Source organism: Pelobates fuscus, chromosome 4, assembly GCF_036172605.1.
Source record: "Pelobates fuscus isolate aPelFus1 chromosome 4, aPelFus1.pri, whole genome shotgun sequence".
Lineage (NCBI taxonomy): Eukaryota > Metazoa > Chordata > Amphibia > Anura > Pelobatidae > Pelobates > Pelobates fuscus.
In genome coordinates, this window is record NC_086320.1 from 287,947,858 (window position 1) to 287,969,156 (window position 21,299).

General features: G+C 40.3%; 1 protein-coding gene across 1 annotated transcript in view; it reads left to right on the forward strand.

Annotated features, from left to right (window-relative positions):
- Positions 1–21,299, forward strand: part of LOC134609441 (collagen alpha-1(VI) chain-like) — a 153,267-nt gene that overhangs the window by 125,536 nt on the left and 6,432 nt on the right. Inside the window, exons 21-24 of the mRNA XM_063453117.1 lie at positions 2,991–3,053; positions 3,131–3,193; positions 6,617–6,679; positions 13,144–13,194. Of these exons, the coding sequence (XP_063309187.1) occupies positions 2,991–3,053; positions 3,131–3,193; positions 6,617–6,679; positions 13,144–13,194 (240 nt within the window). The remainder of the gene's footprint in view (positions 1–2,990; positions 3,054–3,130; positions 3,194–6,616; positions 6,680–13,143; positions 13,195–21,299) is intronic.

Sequence of the window (21,299 nt, forward strand, 5' to 3'; positions counted from 1 at the left end):
GCTGCCCTTCGGCGGGTCCCTGCTCAGTTCTCAAGCTAGTTTTAGCTCATCTTGTGCCATTACAGAGATAACATCTCTGAATCTGAAACATATCAGACTGGTCCCACCCATACGGGCAGTCCAGATCCAAAATGCCAGCAAGTTCTCCCTGCACGAGAGATACAGCAACCCCAGACGATCGTTTCAGCCTTGTTAGGCATCATCAGTGAGGCATAGCTGATATCTCTCTAGGCACCCTGAGCAAGGGGTTCACGTCTGGATTACCCTTTAGACTTTTGGAGAGCAAAAAACTGGGCGCAAGAGAATACTGAGAACAGGCAGCAGCTGAAATAGCCTGCCCTTTGGTGGGTCCCCGCTCAGCTCTCAAGCTGGTTTTAGCTCATCTTGTGTCATTACAGAGAGAACATATCTGAAACATATCAGACTCTAGGCTCACAGTGCCTAGAGAGATATAAGCTGTGCCTCACTGATGATGCCTAACACGGCTGAAACTATCGTCTGGGGTTGCTGTATCTCTCGTGCAGAGAGAGACGATCTGTATTTTGGATTTGTTCTGCCCTTTAGGGTGGAATCAGTCTGAGATGCATGGTCTGGTTCTCTTTGTAATGGCACAAGATGAGCTAAAACCAGCTTGAGAACTGAGCAGGGATCCACCGAAGGGCAGGTTAATTGAGCTGTTGTCCGTCCTCAGCACTCTCTTGGGACTTGTTTTTTTTGCTCTCACTAATAGTAATCTCTCGCTTAATTTATCATTCTACCAATTTTACGGTTATATACCGTTGTCACAATGTCGACAGTTTGATAATACTAGCAGCAATCTAATTCCCTATTTTGCTGTGTCTCGGCACTACTTTGAAAACAGTCAAAATATGAATAGCAGCAGCAATCAACTGTTCCGCTTTATCAATCCCGTTTGTTCGGGTTTGTGCTCTCTCCCTTGTTTAGATACAAGTGGCAACATTACTCTGTTTTGCCACTTTGTTCTCAATTCTTACCACAATATATTTGAGCTCTTTTAGACAGTGCTACCAACGTATTTATACCACTTTATTGTATATTACTATTATAGCCTGTTCTGTCTGTTAGAGCCGTACTATAGAGAGTCTCTTTCTCCTTGTTGTTTTTAGCTTTTTTTCATACTTTTTCATATATTTTAATTTATCAAATAAAAGTTATATTTTATGTTACTATATATTACATACTCTGTTTAGGTAGAATAGCACACTTTTTTTTCTTTTTCTTTTTCATAATGGGAACACCCACATCAACCACTATATTCAAAACAGTCACTCCACCAAGAAAAGAACATTGATATTTGTGGCAAGAGTGGATAACCTCTGTGATATCCATTCTCAGCAATATCTATTATTTGGGACAACATTCATTTCTGTTTGAACAAAATGAGAAGGTCTGTAAGGGACACTAAAAGGGAACATTTGCTTCTGATATGTTATGGTATGTATTAATAAATTGCATACTTAGTTTAAAATAAGAAAGGTTTTGTAACTGGTTAATAATGCTCCTAATTATTCTCATATTTAGTCTGTGCTACAGGGTTTCCTACATATATTTTTAAGACACATGTCTTCAGTATATTGAAGACACATGTCTTCAGTATATTGAAGACACATTTGGAGATACATGTGCTGCAAAACATGTAAATAAGGGACGATCCGCTGATTATATCACTGTGTCAACTAATCATTCTAATATATTGTTCAGAATTGCTTTTTACACATTCCAAATTTTCTTGTGTTCTTAATAAGAAAGACATACATTTGAAATCAACAGATTTGTTTGATTGTAAACCAAGCTTAACAGAGGGGACACAGAAAAAATGTCCCCTGGGGACAGAGCTACCTAACCTAAGACTTGTCTATAGGCTGAATTGTAGGTGGAGGTAAGTGAGGTTTAACACAGTGTTCCCCAACCCAGTCCTCATGGACCACCAACAGTTCAGGATGTATGTGTGTCCCTGTTTTATTCCAATGGAGATACTGACAAGAACCTGACTGCTGGTGGTCCATGAGGACTGGGTTGGGGAACACTAAACAGACTGGCTGAAATATTGCATTGTACAGCCAAACAGGAAGAATAACTGACTTGGAACATTTGACTAGTTTGTCTATATTGACCTTCCATTTGAAATTCACTTTGAATTCTCTGTGAACTCCTGACAATTCTCATTTTAGTCAATGATCTTGTTAACTCTTCTATTTGCTCTTTTTTTTTTTTACTTATACTGAAGCATTATAGTCTTTTTAATTAAGGTGACTTGGCAAGAATATGAAACATTTTTGCAGTACAATGCTTAATATTTAGTACATTTGTGTATAATTATAAGTCAAATATTTTAGAACGTCTAAAGGAAATTATCATATCACACTCTGTACTAGCCAGTGAACCTTTATTATTATTATTTGTGACTTAAAACTCCAATTAAGCCATTCCTGTATCTATATATTTTTAGCAAAACTCGATAACGTCTTCAAGTCAGCTATTTCAGTTCATATAGTTTGATCTCAAATTTAAGTTCTGTTACATTTATTGATTTTATGAATTTTCAACAATTTACTTTAGTTAACAACCACGTGAATGTGTTTAAATGGTGGTGATCACTGAAACAATCAATTATCACAAACTTGTGAAACTTTTGAGAATTCACTGCAATCTAAAACCTAAAAATGTTCATCTGACTAATAAAGTTTTAGGTTTTATCACTGAAACTCCTCATGGCAACATACAAACTATGATGGATTTCATCATCCCTTTTGGATAGGGGACAGAATAGTCAATAGAGAACTTATTTGTAATAATCAACTAAAATATTTTAGGAAATACTAATGATGTTGCTATTTTTGTTATGTCATTAAGGCATATAATGATCTGGTTAGTACATTTAAATTTTTGACCATGTCTCTAAGTCTAGTGTTTATTGTATAAGACTATTTGCTGTTTTTGATTGAATTACTTTATCTGTTTTTTTGCAGGGCAAGGCTGGGCCTATGGGCCCACAAGGACATGAAGGAGTTACTGGAGAAAATGGCATTGCGGTAATCAAACAAAGAAAACATTTAATGACTATAAATAATAATTATCTGACCGTGGCTGATTTATGTATATTCAACAGGGAGCAACTGGGGAAGTAGGCATTAACGGCTACAAGGGAGAACCTGGCCCCACTGGACCGGAGGTACGTGTTAATTAACTAGTTTTTTTTGTTTCATAATTAAAATTAATTAGTCATGTAGTTTTATTATTTGTTACACTCTTTGTAATAGAGACTGTTATTATTAGTGGTTAATCAATAGAAGGCAAACAATGTCGCAAGATATTTAAAGATTTCATTCCACTCAAATACACCTATAGCTGTTGAAGAAAAATATATTATACTTATTCTTCCTCCTGCTGTGACAGATGTTAGAAATTGTAATAATCTAGTACTGTGTTGTAAATTATTTTATAAATATGTACATTGCGTTATATGACTGGTAATATTTGTTGGGGGGGAAATAATAACAATAGAGTATTTGTTCTTTAAAGTTCTTTAAAGAGACCCTATACTCACCAAAACAACTACAGCTTAATGAAAGTTTTTGTGTATAGATCATTACTCTGAAGTCTCACTGTTCCATGATCTGCCATTTAGGAGTTACATCACTCTTGTTTCTGTGTATGCTGTCCTAGCCACAACTCCCCTGGTGTGACTTACACAGCCTGCATGAAAAAATGATTTCATTTTCAAGATGTTAACTTGCTTTAGAAGTTTCCCCCCCCCTCCTGCTCTGTAAATTGAACTTCACACACAGAAGGCTCCTGTAAGATCTAGAAAGCTACTAACAGTGCAGGAGATAGTAAAAAATGAATGTGCAATAAAGGAAGTAAAACTTCTCTCTTTACACAAAGTGTTTAAGGAGGCCATGTGAGTCACATTCAGGGAGGTGTGACTAGGGCTGCATAAACAAAGTGATTTAACTCCTAAAAGGCACAGAATGGAGCAGTGAGACTGCAGGAGCATGGTCTCTACATCAAGACTGCTTCATTAACCTAAAGTTTTTTTATGACTATTGTGTCTCTTTAAGGTTTAAAAGGTGAACTCTCAACTGAACTGCAATTTCCATGTGGCTTTGCCAGCCTTAAAAAACCCTCTAAGATTAAAAATAAATATATTTCACTTACCCCTATGTATTATATTTCTTTTCTCTCCTGGAGTGATTGCACTCCTCTTTTTGTTAATGAAGATCTTGTCAAGCTTTATTTTGCATAAATACAAAATATACACATATAAATAAAGTGTTAAAAGGCAATCTCCATCAGTCGGCTGCATCTCTTCTATTGAGATTATGCGTTCTGATGATCTGTGGTCCAGTCCAATTTTCTTTCACAGATAAACATTGGGAACCTACTAGGCATCAGTAGCAAATTCCATATCAAGCTAGCTGGATGCTTCTCATAGAGAAGTGCTGAGTCCAATGTTTTTTGAAAAGTATTTACAGTATTTGCCATCATCATGTTGTGCATGTTGACAATGAACATGAAGACATGCAGTGAGGGAAAGTCTTCACTGAAGAAGTTCCGTAGTGACTGTCAACTCCATAACAGCTGGAGGTTACTTTAAGGCTACTGGCCATCTCTGCCTCAAAATGACAAGGCACCATGCACTAAATACATTTCCTTTCTACACAACTACATTGGAATGGTATATTGCAGTAGCTATCCCATCCTTAATCTCAGGCTTAAATATTTATATACAAACTTTAACAAACATAAATTAAGTTAGCTTCAGTTTATTCTTTGTTTGTTCTCTAATAAACTTGGATATATAGTTTGAACAGCTGCATCAACTGAAATCATTTTATGTTTCTAGATGAATTAGTAGACTGTTTACATTGATCCAAATTGAAATGAACATAATCTCTAAATCATTCTTGCCTACTATGAGCAATAAGTAAAAAAAAACTATTTAAAACATAAACCTTAATATATTCATAAACATTTACACTAATTTAGAATTTTAAATGTACCTCTTAACAGTGTCAATATGTTCTTTAAAGTAATACTTTAGTGTTAAAAAATTTTTTTTATTAAATCCTTCCTCCCCCTAATCCCATTCAGGGAAGTGTTATAACCTCTTTTTCCCCCACTTACCTCTTTCCAGCACCGAGGTCCCTCAGCCTTGGCTAGGTCTCCTCCTCCCGTGGTGTCATGCCGATGGGGGAACCTAATGCACATGCATTAGTGAGCGCCACGAGCACATTAGAGTTTCCCATAGGAAAGCATGGAATCAGTGCTTCTCTATGGGGAATTTGAAGACAATAGACATTCTCATGTCTGCCTCTGACCATCAGACACCCTCCTTTTACTTTCTTGTCTAGGTGGGAGGGTGGCTGTTCATCTGACCAGCAGCTTCAACAGGCTCCCCTACAGTATCCTTTTAGTGCTCTCTGTGAATACAGGGTGAGGAGAAAAGATACTATAGCCCTCTCTTGCTTCCCAATCCGGACCAGACCAGCTCAAACACCGAGGAGCACTACGGTAGTTGTAGAGAACAAGTCTTTTTGTTCAGCGCTCTGATGCTCATAGTGTTGCAGCTCCTGCTATCACGGCATTACAAGCAGTAAGGAGGTTTTTAGGGGACAATTTGAAAATTAAAAGTGCTTGCAATAAATTAATTTTGTGTGCTAATGGACAAATTGCGTATACTTGATTCCGGGGCATGGTGGCATAACATGGGAATCGTGTATACATGAGTATAAGTGTTATATTCCAAAATAGATTATCCTGTTGCATAGAGTTTTCAAAACCATATGAGCAAAGACTATTATACCGGCCTATGGTCTATGTGGTTAAAAATTGTAAGACACACAAATTAAATATATACAGGGACATTATGATTGTATGTGTTAAAGTCCAGTGTACATCACAAATGATAGGCATACCTACAAAAATACACTAGAAAATGATATTGATAAATGGGCTTACACCAAAGATACTTAGAAGGGTGACTATTTTTCTGTGCAATAACCATACTATAGTATGGAAGTGCCGAACCGAACCGCCGAAGTGTTTTGGATTTCTGAAAAGTGGCAAAACAAGAGAGGGAGGGAAAATTACATGACTGATTACAGGAATCAAGACCAATAAGCTAATTTGTGGCACTGGGAGCCCTATAGATGTGTAAGTGGTTGTGGTGGCAGTCCGGGCCCCTAACTCTACCCGTAACCCTAGCCCTACCCCTAAATCTACCCCTACCCCTAACCCTAGATGTGTAAGTGGTTGTGGTCGTTAGGGTTAGGATTAGGGGTAGGGTTATGGAACCCTACAGATGTGTAAGTGGTTGTGGTGGCAAGAGAGTAATGCTTACCAATGTCCGAAGACCTGAATTTCAGAAGTGTCGAACCGCCGAATTGCTGAAGTGTTGAATTTTTTTAACTTACCCGAATTTCCGAACCGAACTGGATTTTTTGCCCATGCACATCCCTAGTGTACATTAACTACATTAAAATAATCTCTCTGCTTCCTGTGTTCATGCTTTTTATTAATTACTTAATTAAAAAAAAAATTAAAAATCTGACATTAACACTTGCTCACCATTTTTTTTCCATTCATTCATTAGGGAAGTAAAGGTTTGAAAGGACCCGTGGGTCTTCGTGGTGAACCTGGAGCACCAGGTGACAGGGTATGTATGAATACCAATCACAGGTTACCTCTTTTTACGGAGGAATGTGTGTAACAAAGTGCTTAAAGAATGAAAATGATTTACAGGCAGCTCTATACACTTGTGTGGAAATATCCTCAATTCCACTAAACAGATTTGTAGATTTTAGTGCGGTGTAAGTGACAGAGACCTACACCTATATGTGGAGCGCTCAAAACACATATACAGCTTACCAAACGTTATTTCGTTCAGTGGTGCAGTATGAAGTACATGGCGAGAAAAATACAAAAATATACAATATAGTGCAGATGGTATTTAAAGTGGCAATGCAATAATAATAGTAATATCGTAGTGAACTGTACACTCACATTTCAAGGAGCCTGTATATAGAAACACTGGCTCCGTATTGAGGCTTGTGTGCTGATTATGGTAGCACCACCCTTCTACTTCGACTTGGAGTAATGTATGTATGAAAGGCATTGTGTCTATAATATGAAAGTATAACATTCAGAAATATGAATAGCATTTTTTACAGGGTTATTCACTACAGAGAGAATTGCTGGGAATTCAAAATTAATTTCAAACTTAGGACAAAATAGCTGAATTAGAGGAATTTTCCAAATAAATTCTGTTTTCAGTTCTACCCTGGTTTGCTAGCCACCTTGCTGGGCAATCTGTCTTGTGCTGGTAAAACACAAAAACTGTGTAATTTGCACCGCACTGGGTATATTTATTACAGTAACAAAGTTTAGTTTGACAGCCAATTAATGACAGACTTTGGCCTACAATTACAATCCAGCATCAGCAACCGATTGATGACATTTTGTGAGATCACAGCCTTTGTTGTATCGGTAACATCACCAACTTCAAAAAGCTTGAGAGGCAGATATTGTAAAGTTAACAGAACATTGTCACCTTTGAGGTTAAAAGTGACACTATAGTCACCTGAACAACTTTAGCTTAATGAAGCAGTTTTGGTGTATAGAACATGGCCCTGCAGCCTCACTGCTCAATCCTCTGCCATTTAGGTTAAATCTGTTTGTTTATGAACCCTAGTCACACCTCCCTGCATGTGACTTGCACAGCCTTCCATAAACACTTCCTGTAAAGAGAGCCCTATTTAGGCTTTCTTTATTGCAAGTTCTGTTTAATTAAGATTTTCTTATCCCCTGCTATGTTAATAGCTTGCTAGACCCTGCAAGAGCCTCCTGTATGTGATTAAAGTTCAATTTAGAGATTGAGATACAATTATTTAAGGTAAATTACATCTGTAAGTGAAACCAGTTTTTTTTTCATGCAGGCTCTGTCAATCATAGCCAGGGGAGGTGTGGCTAGGGCTGCATAAACAGAAACAAAGTGATTTAACTCATAAATGACAGTGAATTGAGCAGTGAGACTGCAGGGGAATGATCTATACACTAAAACTGCTTTATTTAGCTAAAGTAATTTAGGTGACTATAGTGTTCCTTTAATGGTTACAGACAGTAAAGTGCCTTATAATGCTAAAATAGGTGACGTGTGATTAGACTGGTATATCCCATATGAACACTGCAAACTAAGTTCAAGTAACCTCCAACCTGACATTTCATGTGTCATTTTAGTTACCTTTTAGATATATTATAGTTACAGTGCTTGTTTGTCCTTTAATTGTTGTAATTGTGATTTATGGGCAATCATTAGTTAGCTTGCTTGTACACATCGTCAAATTGGGAGAGGAGTTTGTGTACGCACTGCTCATACTCCAACATTTATAAATATTTTATGGCATCATAGTTTAGTGAATAATCTTGAAAGTGAAAAAAAGTCTCTTTGAAAGAAATATTTCAAATATTGTGAGGCTTGTATATACATTTTGAGTAATTTTAGCAGTTATTGAGAATTTTATTTCATACCTGTCTTAATTCTTACCGTATCTCTTACCTCTCCTAACATTTCTGATAATATTTTTATTAATTTTTGAACCATAGAAAGAGCTTTGATTTTTAAACATCAGTGATTAAACTTAAAAGGAATTCAATGCAACAGAGTCCAAGCAGTACATTAATGATCATGGGTATTGCTTTATTTAAATTTTTGCAGAATTTTGGCAGATGCAGTTATGTGCATATGTAACAAATTTAGAAAGCAAAGACGTGAAGTTACACAGAAGTCTTAATATCATTAAAAAGAATCAATATAATACTTTGAATGCTCTTATAAAATATACTTAAAGGAACACTCCATAAAAAAAAATAATTAGTAGGTATACCTGTTAAAATTTAGCAGAGGTGTATTAGCAGAATGTAGAGTAGGGCACACATATGAAGCTAAGTAATTAAAGGATCACTATAGTGTCAGGAAAACAAAGTAGTTTTCCTGACACTATAGTGCCCTGAGGGTGCCCCCACCCTCAGGGTCCCCCTCCCGTGGCGCTAAAGGGGTTAAAACCCCTTTAGCCACTTACCTTATGCCAGTGCCGGGCTCCCTTGGTGCTGGTGACCTCTCCCCCCCCACCGACGTCAGCTCCCTCTGCCGACATCAGCGGAGCCGAATGCGCATGCGCGGCAAATAGCATTTCTCAATACTTTACTATGGACGCTCTGTGTGATGGAGGCATAATATGCCTCCAGCGTCGCAGATGCGCCTCTAGTGGCTGTCCGGAAGACAGCCGCTAGAGGCTATCTTAACCCTGCAATGTTAACATAGCAGTTTCTCTGAAACTACTATGTTTGCATCTGAAGGGTTAAAACCTGAGGGACATTGCACCCAGACCACTTCATTGAGCTGACGTGGTCTGGGTGACTATAGTGTCCCTTTAAGAATCCTTAGTCAGTGATTTGCTTAAAGGACCATTCCACACCCCAAGAACACTTCAGCTAACTGAAGTGCTTTATGGGTAAGGAGTATCCTAGTTAGAGAGGCGACCAGGGTCATTATGGCACCATAACAACTTCATTTAGACTACGTTGTTATGGTAACTGGAGTGTTCCTTTATGTGTGTGGAGTGTGTGGAGTGGTATGTAGGCCAGAGATCTGCAACAAAAGAACAACATGTAACTATAACTACCATGAGGATTCACAGAAAAATTTAATCCAACATGAAGTGTCACTTTAACGTCAGGTTGCTTTAAAATCACATAACACTTATAAATAGAATTATTAAAGAAACACTCAGCACGATAACCACTATATGCTGATGGTGAGTAATATGCCCTCCCAGTAATCAAGTAGTAAGTAGTCAACCGACACCGCTTTGCTTCCAGATTCTCCTGCAAGAGAATCCAGTTATTATTATTATTATTACTATTGGTATTTATATAGTGCCAACTAATTCCGCAGTGCTTTACAATATTACACAGTGACACAGGAACAATACGTAGATGAGGGCCCTGCTCAAACAAGCTTACAGTCTAGAGGTGGGGTACAAACACACCACAGGGCAGCAAGGGTGACAGCCACCAAACAAGGTGGAAAAGAAGCATAACTGGAGTAAAGAGAGAGTGGAGTGTTGCTCTTTAGAAGAGCAAGATACAGATCTGGATAGGTATAGAAAAGTTACTCAAGGAGTCCATAAGCATTTCTGACCATATGTGTTTTGAGGGACTTTTTAAACAATTTAAGACTAGGGGAGAGTCTGATGGGGGTAGGTAGGCTGTTCCAAAGGAAGGGAGCCACCTGCGAGAAGTCCTGCAAGTGTGAGTTAGCAGTAAGGGTGCGAGCAGTGGACAGGAGAAGGTCACCAGAAGAGTGGAGGGACCGAGAAGGGGCATATCTATAAATCAGTGAAGAAATGTAAGAGGGGCTAGAGTTGGTTAGAACTTCATAGGTAAGGGTTAGTATTTTGAATTGACACCTGTAGGATACAGGAAGCCAGTGTAAGGATTGACAGAAGGGCGAGGTATGGGAGGAGCGAAGGGTGAGAAAAATCAGCCTGGAGGCAGCATTCATTGTTGATTGTAGCTGGGCAGTTCGGCTTCTTGGGAAACCGACTAGGAGAGAATTAAAGTAATCCATACAAGAGATTACCAGAGCATGAACAAGCAACTTGGCAGCATCTTGCATGAGAAAGGGGCAGATGCAGGCGATGTTTTTAAGGTGGAATCGACAGGTTTTAGCATCATTCTATACAAGCTTGCAAGGATGGACTGATGCAAATACCGTCAACTTGCAGGTAAAGCGAAGGAGGAGGATCAACATTATGAGGGGGGGAAATAAGAAGCACAGTTTTAGAGAGATTTAGTTTCAGAAAGCGGGAGGACACCCTGTCGGAGATTGAAGAAAGGCAAGCAGTGACACTGTAGGACCACGGGGGGAGAGGTCAGGGGAGGAGTGATATATCTGGGTTTTCTCGGCATACAGATGGTAGCGGAATCCAAAGAAGTTAATGAGTTAGCTCCACTAAACTAAGCAGAGACGTTCTCATTGGCTGAGAGTGTTGGTTAAGCGCTCTCAGCCAATGAGCGTGTCCCTTTATACAGGGCGTGTTTAGATCTACTGCAGGAAAATCCAGAGGTACGTGGGCGCCCCGGGGACCCGATATGTTGTCAAACCATTCTTAAATGGTTTAGCTGCTTAGCCAGGACACTCATGGTGTCATAACAACTACAGCGGGCCAGAGTGGTTTGGGTGCTTGGAGTGATCCTTTAATGTTAAATGACCACAATCAACTTATATACATAATACGTTATAATTGTTTGTGAAAACAATGTATAATTTTGTAGGAAACCTTATGAGATCATGAGGCTGCTGGCCTCTTAAGCAATCATTTTTAAACTTGCAATCACAGCTTTAGAAGTGATGCTAATTAGAAATAGTAATTAATAGAAACAGAAGATGCAGATCATGATTCTCAGGATGTTTTTTTCTGAATATAATGACCTGACAAAAGGTCACAAAATCTCCTTAGTCTTTCCCTGAACAACATGGCAAACAGATGAATCTGACATAATATTGTCCACATTTAAAGGATTACATACGTTAAAGTTATGTAAATTAACTTGGCATGTAGTGCATACTGCAACCAAACAACTGTAAAATGTCAATTGTCAGGGATTTAAAGTGGATTCTAAGTGAATGTAACATTTTAGACCACAATATCTGAATTGGATAAATTCTCCTGATATGCAAAATCTGCTATGCTTTCAATCTAGCCATTTTTTGCCTAAAACGTTAAATTCATTTTGAACTCCCTTTAAATTTTCTGAAGACATTTCATCTTTAATCCTGATAATTGCAAAAAAAACAGGACAAATCAGAAAATGAAAGGTCTCTGAAATATCTTCCTTATTATAGACTGCAAATATTAGTTGTACAAACTAGGTAGTTAAGCTCTAAGAATATACTGTTGTGATATAGATATGGAGTGTATCTCTTTATGTGGGATATGCAGCAGAAGGGAACATAAAAATAGAATTGGTGCTTGGGCCTTTCCCTCTTTATGTTTCCTTTTGCTGCATATTATTATTATGTTATTATTTATATAGCGCCAACAAATTCCACAGCACGTTACAATGGGTGGACGAACAGATATGTAGTTGTAACCAGACAAGTTGGACACACAGGAACAGAGGGGGCCCTGCTCAATGAGCTTACATGCTAGAGGGAGTGGGTTAAAATTACACAAAAAGGTAAGGATAGTGTTGGACTAGTGACAGTTGCAGAAGAGGAATTTTTATGAAGAAGTGGGTTTTTAACGATTTTTTTGAAGGAGTGTAGACTGGGTGAGCATCTAACGGAGGAGGGAAGCGAGCATCTAACGGAGGAGGGAAGCGAGTTCTGCTATTTCTAACTGGATGGCTGCCCACTTCCTTAAACTAAACTTGACCAAAACTGGAATTCTGGTCTTTCCTCCCTCAAGTGTTGTTACTCCTGTGTCTGTCTCCCTCCAAGTCAACGGTGCTACCATCAGCTCCACCACGCAGGCTCGCTGCCTAGGTGTTCTCTTTGACTCAGACCTCTCCTTCAAGCCTCATGTTCAATCTATCGCCAAATCCTATCATTTCCATCTCAAAAACATTGCGGGCATCTGCCCCTACTTAACGCCAGATGCGACTAAGGTGTTGGTCCATTCCACTGTCCTTTCTCGCCTTGACTACTGTAATCCGCTTCTCAGTGGTCTTACGTGCCTTCAACTTGCGCCGTTATAGCGAGGCTCATCTTCCTGACCGCCCGCACCTCCCATGCCTCACCCTCCTGTCAGTCCCTACATTTTGTTAGCATTTCCTTAGCTCAATGCAGAGAGCTTTAGGCTCTTGTGGAGGGGGTGAAAGGTGCAATTTAACCTCAGGTAAGTTTTCAAACCATGGCACCATATCAACTACAGTGATCTGTAGTGGTTATGGTGCTTGTTTTGTTCCTTTAAATGTGTAACATTGTATTGCAGATGTTCCCATGGAATTAAATAAAATAGGAGAAATATAATTGCATTTTTCGCAAGAAAACACTTTAAAATAAATATAAACACATATAGCAGGTAGATAAATTAAATATTTCCATTTTCTTACCAGGGAACAGAAGGGGAGCCAGGTCAGGGATTACCAGGATCAGCAGGATTCCAGGTAAGGAATGAGAATGTTCAATATCAAGGTACAAGGCCCCATTACCGTACCTTCAGACATAATTCCTCACTTGCTCTCCTATCACCTCATGTTGATCAATCCTAATCAGCCCAATAGAGAGAAGGATTGGCCCATAACGTTGTCAAATGTGACCGGACAGGGAGGGGGTAACCCTCAAAGTGTAAAGTACAAAGAGAGAGAAAAACTGTCCTTAGCGAGGAACCTGATAGAGGGATGTTCGTATCAAAAGAAATATAGAACAGGTCTAGTGTCTTGTCCCAAAAGGTATAACAAGATCATACTTTAATAGGGTAACATAAATGAACGCTGGTTCTGAGTAGTAGTAGGTACTGGTTAACTCGTGGTTGACAGCCAGACCTACTAGCAAAAGACAGAGCAAAGCGTGTGGGTAAGGGGGTTGGTGCTATGTTAGTATAAATACCAAAGTAACATAGTACCAGACACATATAGAGATAGTATATAGAGAGTAGACAAATAGTAATAAAAAACCATCCTATCCTAGCCCATATATTGATCCACAATTGGGGTCAGTGGCAGTAGGGAGGGGAGGGCGAGTAAGGAGTAGGGAAAAGGGGGAGGGGGTAAGCGAAGCTAGGTAAAGCAGAAAATGCAGTGCCTAGAAGAGCAAACTTAAATCTCGTGTACTAATAGTGGTTGACCACTAGGGGTCGCTCCAGAGCCAGTAGCTGGCAAGCCCACCAGAGTGACCCAAAAATATATATATATTTGTGGATATCTATATATCAATAACGGTTCAAACCAGTGTCTGACAGACACAAGTGGGGTGTAACGAGTCTGTCACTCTGGTATTGATCCATATACTGACTCAATATCCAGTGCGTGGTTAGTTACCAGTAGGGGTCGCTCCAGAGTAGGTGTCAGATCTGGTCAGCCTGCCTGGTTGATACAATAGTATCCAATGTAGAAGGATATACAAGTAACGGTTTAGACCAATGACAGACCCCAGTGGGACGTAACACATTTGTTATGTACCCTGTTAATCCTATGTGGCATCTGATAATGCTAGTAATTTGACAGGATATTAGCAGCGGTACTGTTCATGGATTTGCTTCGTTGACATGATAGTGTCAAATGTTGGTATGTATACAGGTATAAGCATGGACCCGTGTCCGACAGATTACGGTAAAAAGTAATAGTAGTATTAATAATAACGGGTCTGTCGCCACGGTGCTCAGCCTAATAATGTCCTGATACCCAACATTGGAAGTGAAGCGAGACCGTGATGTGAATTTGCAAGTTGTTTGAGTTCGCTGTAGGTCCAGTGTGTCAGCCCACTATGCTTGCAATTTGTAAAGATCCTAGCAGTAGTTAGAATAACAGGTCTGATTCACGTGCTAGACAGTCTATACTTGGAAAAACCCGAAAAAGGAAAAGTGCCTTCTTGGGCACTGGTAATAGTAAAGAGAGTGCCAGGGAAACGGCACAATAGTTGATAGAAAAAGAGAGAGTTATGTACACTGTGAGATAGTTTGCATGACTATATACCCAAATCGGCATATAGATTGCTTTCCGATTGAATAATGTCAAGGTGTCAGATCCCCAAGATAAGTGTATCAATCGTGTCCTCTTATTAGCAGGATCGGTCAGTTCAGCTATGTTTGCTGCTGTGCGGTAATAGAGCCCGATTGCAATGTGCCGGGTTCTGGAGACCGATCATAAGGTATCTGGAGGAGTGAAAACTTTTTTCGAGGGTGACGGAAAGCAGTTAACGGTCTGAAAGTTATGTCGGTGTAAACCCGACGCGCGTTTCGCCGTGTTTAGCGGCTCGTCAGGGGGAACTGTCTCCCTCCAGTGGTAGAGTTTAAAAATACCGCCCTGGCAGCTGATTGGTCGGATTTTCGGCTGCCATGCGATTAGGTGCTACGGTGGCTCGCTGAGGTCAACAATGTGGAGAAGTCACTGTATTTTAGTTACACACATGTGCCCTAATTCTTCTGGTATTAGTTTACATGCTAATCTTTAAGGTTGAAGCCTTACCGGAAAATATTATTGCAATTTATGCAGTATAATCCTTTTAGGGTGATAAGTGGTGACTAATGAATTCAGCATCACCACTTGTGGATGTCATATTTAGGCATATTGTATCGCCATGGTGGGTGATACAATAAAGTTGCAGAGCATGAGCTTTTGATACAGCGGTCTAATAGCGATCAATGGTGGTTTTCTTCCTGAAATTTATAGGAGTAATGCCGGTCCATGGTGTTATCCTAATGTGACAAATTTTATTTTACCCTCATACTAAGTGGTACAATGAGGTTGTCAAAGAATGAATTTTTAGTTTTTTTGAATTTTTAGTTTATAATTTTCAAAGAGTGTATTTAATTATTGAAAAGGTGGTGTTCTTCTTTTCAACTTTGAGATGTTGGGGATAATGTCGGGCCATATGGTTAATGGCTCGTATTTAGCCGTGTAGGGTATATAAGGATACCGTTACAAGAGACCCCAACATTTTCGAGGAGAACCAAGAAGTGGGGGGAGTGATTATTGGTGCTGCGTCACCCCAAATTACTGATGAATAAAGGGGGTGTAGTTGAAATCTTCGTTTAGGCCATGGGGAGCTAAGGTTTTGAAGGTGAAAATCCAATGTGATTCTTTTTGTAGTAGGATTTTGTTAAAATCACCTTTTCTTGGGTTGGGCATTAATTTTTCAATGGCCTGGAACCTTAGATTGTCACAGATGCCATTGTGAAAATTGATGATGTGTCGTGCTACTGTAGTTGGAGTAACAGTATTTTTGATGGAATTAATGTGCTGCAGGACCCTCCGTCTAAACTGTTGGAAGGTTTTTCCAATGTACTGGATCCCACAGCTACATGTAATCAGGTATATCAGTCGGGTGGTGCCACAGTTTACCAGGGCGTTCGTGACAACACTGATACGTGTTTGGGTGGAGGTCACTGATTTAGTTGGTAAAATATACTGGCAGGCCTTGCAGTGGCCGCATTTATACGTCCCTTTTAGATCTGAAAGCCAATTTGATGGTGCTGAAGGTGAGGAGAGATGACTGTGAACCAATTGATCCTGTAGGTTCGCTGGTCTCCTTGCTGTTAAGGAGGGGTGACTGGGTAATATTTTTTGAAGCGCAGGATCGTGTTGGAGAATAGGCCAGTTCCTTTTAAAAATGTTGGTCATGCAGTCCCACCCTTGGTCAAAGGTCGCTATGCATCGAGGGGTCCTGGAGTCTTGTGCGGGTCTGGTGAAATGAAGGCTGGTGTGCCGATCTGTGCCACTAGCTCTTTGAAATGCCCGTTTGAGAACCCGATTAGGGTATTGTAGTTCTTTAAACCGGGATTTCAAGAGTTGGCATTCCTTGTAGAAGGTCTCATCTTTGGAGCAGTTGCGTCTTGCCCTAAGGTACTGCCCGTAGGGGATAGATGCTTTCAGACGATAAGGATGGTGACTAGTCCAGTGTAGTAAACTGTTAGTAGATGTTTCTTTCCTGAATAGTTCAGTCTGGATGGTCCCATCTTGTTCCAGGATGATCTTGAGATCCAGGAACACTAGTTGATGCTCATCAATTACGTGTGTCAGGCTGAGATTAATGTCATTCTCGTTTAATGACTTGACAAAGTCCTCAAACAGGGTTACAGAACCTGTCCATAGGAGCAGCATGTCATCTATGTACCGGTGCCAAGTTAAGATAAATTCATGAAACTGGCTGAATTTGGTGGTTGTGACAATATGCTGCTCCCACCATCCCAGGAACAAGTTGGCGTATGTGGGTGCACACGCTGTCCCCATAGCAGTGCCGGAGATCTGGAGGTAGTAGACACTGTTAAACACGAAGTAGTTGTGTGTCAACACAAACTTGAGTGAGGCCAAGATGAAGTCCTTTTGTGCATCATTGTATGAGGTGTTGTCCAGAAAGAACCTGCAGGCCCTCAATCCCATATGGTGGGGTATGTTTGTGTAGAGAGAGACCACATCTAGACTGGCCAGTTGTGTATATGGGGGGACAGTCATGTCCTGCAACATGAGTAGAGTGGACTTGGTGTCCTGAAGATATGAGGGTAGTTTTAGCACCAGAGGGTGTAGAATTCTTTCAATAAATTTGCTCAGACATTCGGTTAGGCATTTATTGCCTGAGACAATCGGTCTCCCAGGTGGTGGTCGAATGCCCTTATGTACTTTTGGTAGACAGTAGAATGTCGCAATGGTTGGATTTCTATTTGGATGCAGAAATTTGAATTCATCTTGGTTAATGATTTGTTGGCTAAGAGCATCATTCAAAAGAGTTTCGAGTTCTTTAACGTAGACATTGGTGGGATCTGAAGGAAGTGTTCTGTAGCATGTGGTGTCGTTAAGATGGGAGAGGCACATGAGGACGTATTCCGTCCGATTTAGAAGCACGATGTTACCGCCTTTATCGGCTGGTTTGATTATGAGGTCGGGTTGTTTTTGTAGGTCTTTGAGGGCTCTGCGTTCTGCAAAGGTCAAATTACTTTTCCTGTGATTCACACTATTAACAGTTTCAAATTCATTAAGTGACATCTGGAGAAATAGGTCGACGTGAGGGGTATCCAAAAAACTGGGGGTGAAGTAACTTGGTGGCTTGAAGTCTGTAAGTGGTTTCATAGGGTTGTTCTCCTGTAGGAGACTGTCCAATGTTTTGGACATTTCATAGTCCTGAAGAGATAGACCTAGTTCATTCGCGGTGGCTTGGTCCTTTTTAGTGTGCATAATGTTGAGGGCCAGTTTTCTTCCAAAGAGGTTTAGGTCTTTGGCCCAGTTGAATTTATTACACATAGGTGTTGGTACAAAAGATAGTCCTTTGTTCAGCAGACTCATATGATGTGCCGAGAGTTGGAAATTGGAGAGATTGATAATCTTCAAGGTTGTTGCTGTCTTTGGGTCCGATTTTGGGTTTTGTATGACCAACGGTCCCTGTCCCTCAGGCGTCCCCGCAGTTGATGAGGTTGTACCTGATCTAAAAAAGGATTTGAGGTAGAGGCACTCGGTTCGGAATTGTTGGTGTCGCCTGTTATGGGGATGTCAAGAAATGAGACAGTTTTGTCCTGATTTCTAAGGATACTCTTGTTGGAATTTGGTTGGGAGCTGGTATCTCTTGGACGTGACCTGTTCCTTGTGTTTGGAAATTTGCGTCTATTTGGTGGATTTTGGTCCTGGTCTGACCAGTCCGTCTCCCCAGAGGATGATCCCCTGTAGTTGTTTTTACGTCTGGTATTCGTTTGTCTAAAGATATTACCGTTTTTAAAGTCTTTGTAGTCTCTTTGAAACTTGTTGTGTTTTTTAGTTTTAAGATGTTGTTTGTAATTAATGATATTTTGCTGTAGTTTGATTTCCATAGAAGGGTACAGTTCGTCAGTCTTATGATTTTTAATTTGAGTAATCTCACTCTTCAGTTTTAGGTTACAGGCTTCAAAAGTGCCAGTTTCTAGTTTGACCAGAAATTCCATCAGTTTGAAGGAACAGCTTAATAGGATTGAGTTCCATTCGCCAAGTTGTTCCTCAGTCTGGACTTTATCTGGCAATAAAATCTCAGGGCGTAAGCCTCTCGGTACTAATTTCTGTTCTAGGTACTGCTTGAGGCTTGTTAGTTCCCAGAAACTTTTTATTTGTTCCTGGTATGTTTTTTGAATTTCGAAGAATGCAGCATTAATGTTGTCCTTGCTGATGCCATGCAAGGATAAGGGGTTGGTGGAAAATACGTTTGTGATTTCCTCTTGGCCTAAATTAGGGTCACCCAATTTGTCAAGGAGGTCAGTCATTTAGCAGAGATAAGGTTTGGGGATAATTACACTCAAAAGTAAAAAATAGGAAGGTGAGTAACCACCATGGATCACTATGTAAAAAGGCTTGTTAGCGTGGCCAGATTGGTATTGAAACCTGAGATTAACGAGATAGAGAGAAGGATTGGCCCATAACGTTGTCAAATGTGACCGGACAGGGAGGGGGTAACCCTCAAAGTGTAAAGTACAAAGAGAGAGAAAAACTGTCCTTAGCGAGGAACCTGATAGAGGGATGTTCGTATCAAAAGAAATATAGAACAGGTCTAGTGTCTTGTCCCAAAAGGTATAACAAGATCATACTTTAATAGGGTAACATAAATGAACGCTGGTTCTGAGTAGTAGTAGGTACTGGTTAACTCGTGGTTGACAGCCAGACCTACTAGCAAAAGACAGAGCAAAGCGTGTGGGTAAGGGGGTTGGTGCTATGTTAGTATAAATACCAAAGTAACATAGTACCAGACACATATAGAGATAGTATATAGAGAGTAGACAAATAGTAATAAAAAACCATCCTATCCTAGCCCATATATTGATCCACAATTGGGGTCAGTGGCAGTAGGGAGGGGAGGGCGAGTAAGGAGTAGGGAAAAGGGGGAGGGGGTAAGCGAAGCTAGGTAAAGCAGAAAATGCAGTGCCTAGAAGAGCAAACTTAAATCTCGTGTACTAATAGTGGTTGACCACTAGGGGTCGCTCCAGAGCCAGTAGCTGGCAAGCCCACCAGAGTGACCCAAAAATATATATATATTTGTGGATATCTATATATCAATAACGGTTCAAACCAGTGTCTGACAGACACAAGTGGGGTGTAACGAGTCTGTCACTCTGGTATTGATCCATATACTGACTCAATATCCAGTGCGTGGTTAGTTACCAGTAGGGGTCGCTCCAGAGTAGGTGTCAGATCTGGTCAGCCTGCCTGGTTGATACAATAGTATCCAATGTAGAAGGATATACAAGTAACGGTTTAGACCAATGACAGACCCCAGTGGGACGTAACACATTTGTTATGTACCCTGTTAATCCTATGTGGCATCTGATAATGCTAGTAATTTGACAGGATATTAGCAGCGGTACTGTTCATGGATTTGCTTCGTTGACATGATAGTGTCAAATGTTGGTATGTATACAGGTATAAGCATGGACCCGTGTCCGACAGATTACGGTAAAAAGTAATAGTAGTATTAATAATAACGGGTCTGTCGCCACGGTGCTCAGCCTAATAATGTCCTGATACCCAACATTGGAAGTGAAGCGAGACCGTGATGTGAATTTGCAAGTTGTTTGAGTTCGCTGTAGGTCCAGTGTGTCAGCCCACTATGCTTGCAATTTGTAAAGATCCTAGCAGTAGTTCGAATAACAGGTCTGATTCACGTGCTAGACAGTCTATACTTGGAAAAACCCGAAAAAGGAAAAGTGCCTTCTTGGGCACTGGTAATAGTAAAGAGAGTGCCAGGGAAACGGCACAATAGTTGATAGAAAAAGAGAGAGTTATGTACACTGTGAGATAGTTTGCATGACTATATACCCAAATCGGCATATAGATTGCTTTCCGATTGAATAATGTCAAGGTGTCAGATCCCCAAGATAAGTGTATCAATCGTGTCCTCTTATTAGCAGGATCGGTCAGTTCAGCTATGTTTGCTGCTGTGCGGTAATAGAGCCCGATTGCAATGTGCCGGGTTCTGGAGACCGATCATAAGGTATCTGGAGGAGTGAAAACTTTTTTCGAGGGTGACGGAAAGCAGTTAACGGTCTGAAAGTTATGTCGGTGTAAACCCGACGCGCGTTTCGCCGTGTTTAGCGGCTCGTCAGGGGGAACTGTCTCCCTCCAGTGGTAGAGTTTAAAAATACCGCCCTGGCAGCTGATTGGTCGGATTTTCGGCTGCCATGCGATTAGGTGCTACGGTGGCTCGCTGAGGTCAACAATGTGGAGAAGTCACTGTATTTTAGTTACACACATGTGCCCTAATTCTTCTGGTATTAGTTTACATGCTAATCTTTAAGGTTACGTATAAATGCGGCCACTGCAAGGCCTGCCAGTATATTTTACCAACTAAATCAGTGACCTCCACCCAAACACGTATCAGTGTTGTCACGAACGCCCTGGTAAACTGTGCACCACCCGACTGATATACCTGATTACATGTAGCTGTGGGATCCAGTACATTGGAAAAACCTTCCAACAGTTTAGACGGAGGGTCCTGCAGCACATTAATTCCATCAAAAATACTGTTACTCCAACTACAGTAGCACGACACATCATCAATTTTCACAATGGCATCTGTGACAATCTAAGGTTCCAGGCCATTGAAA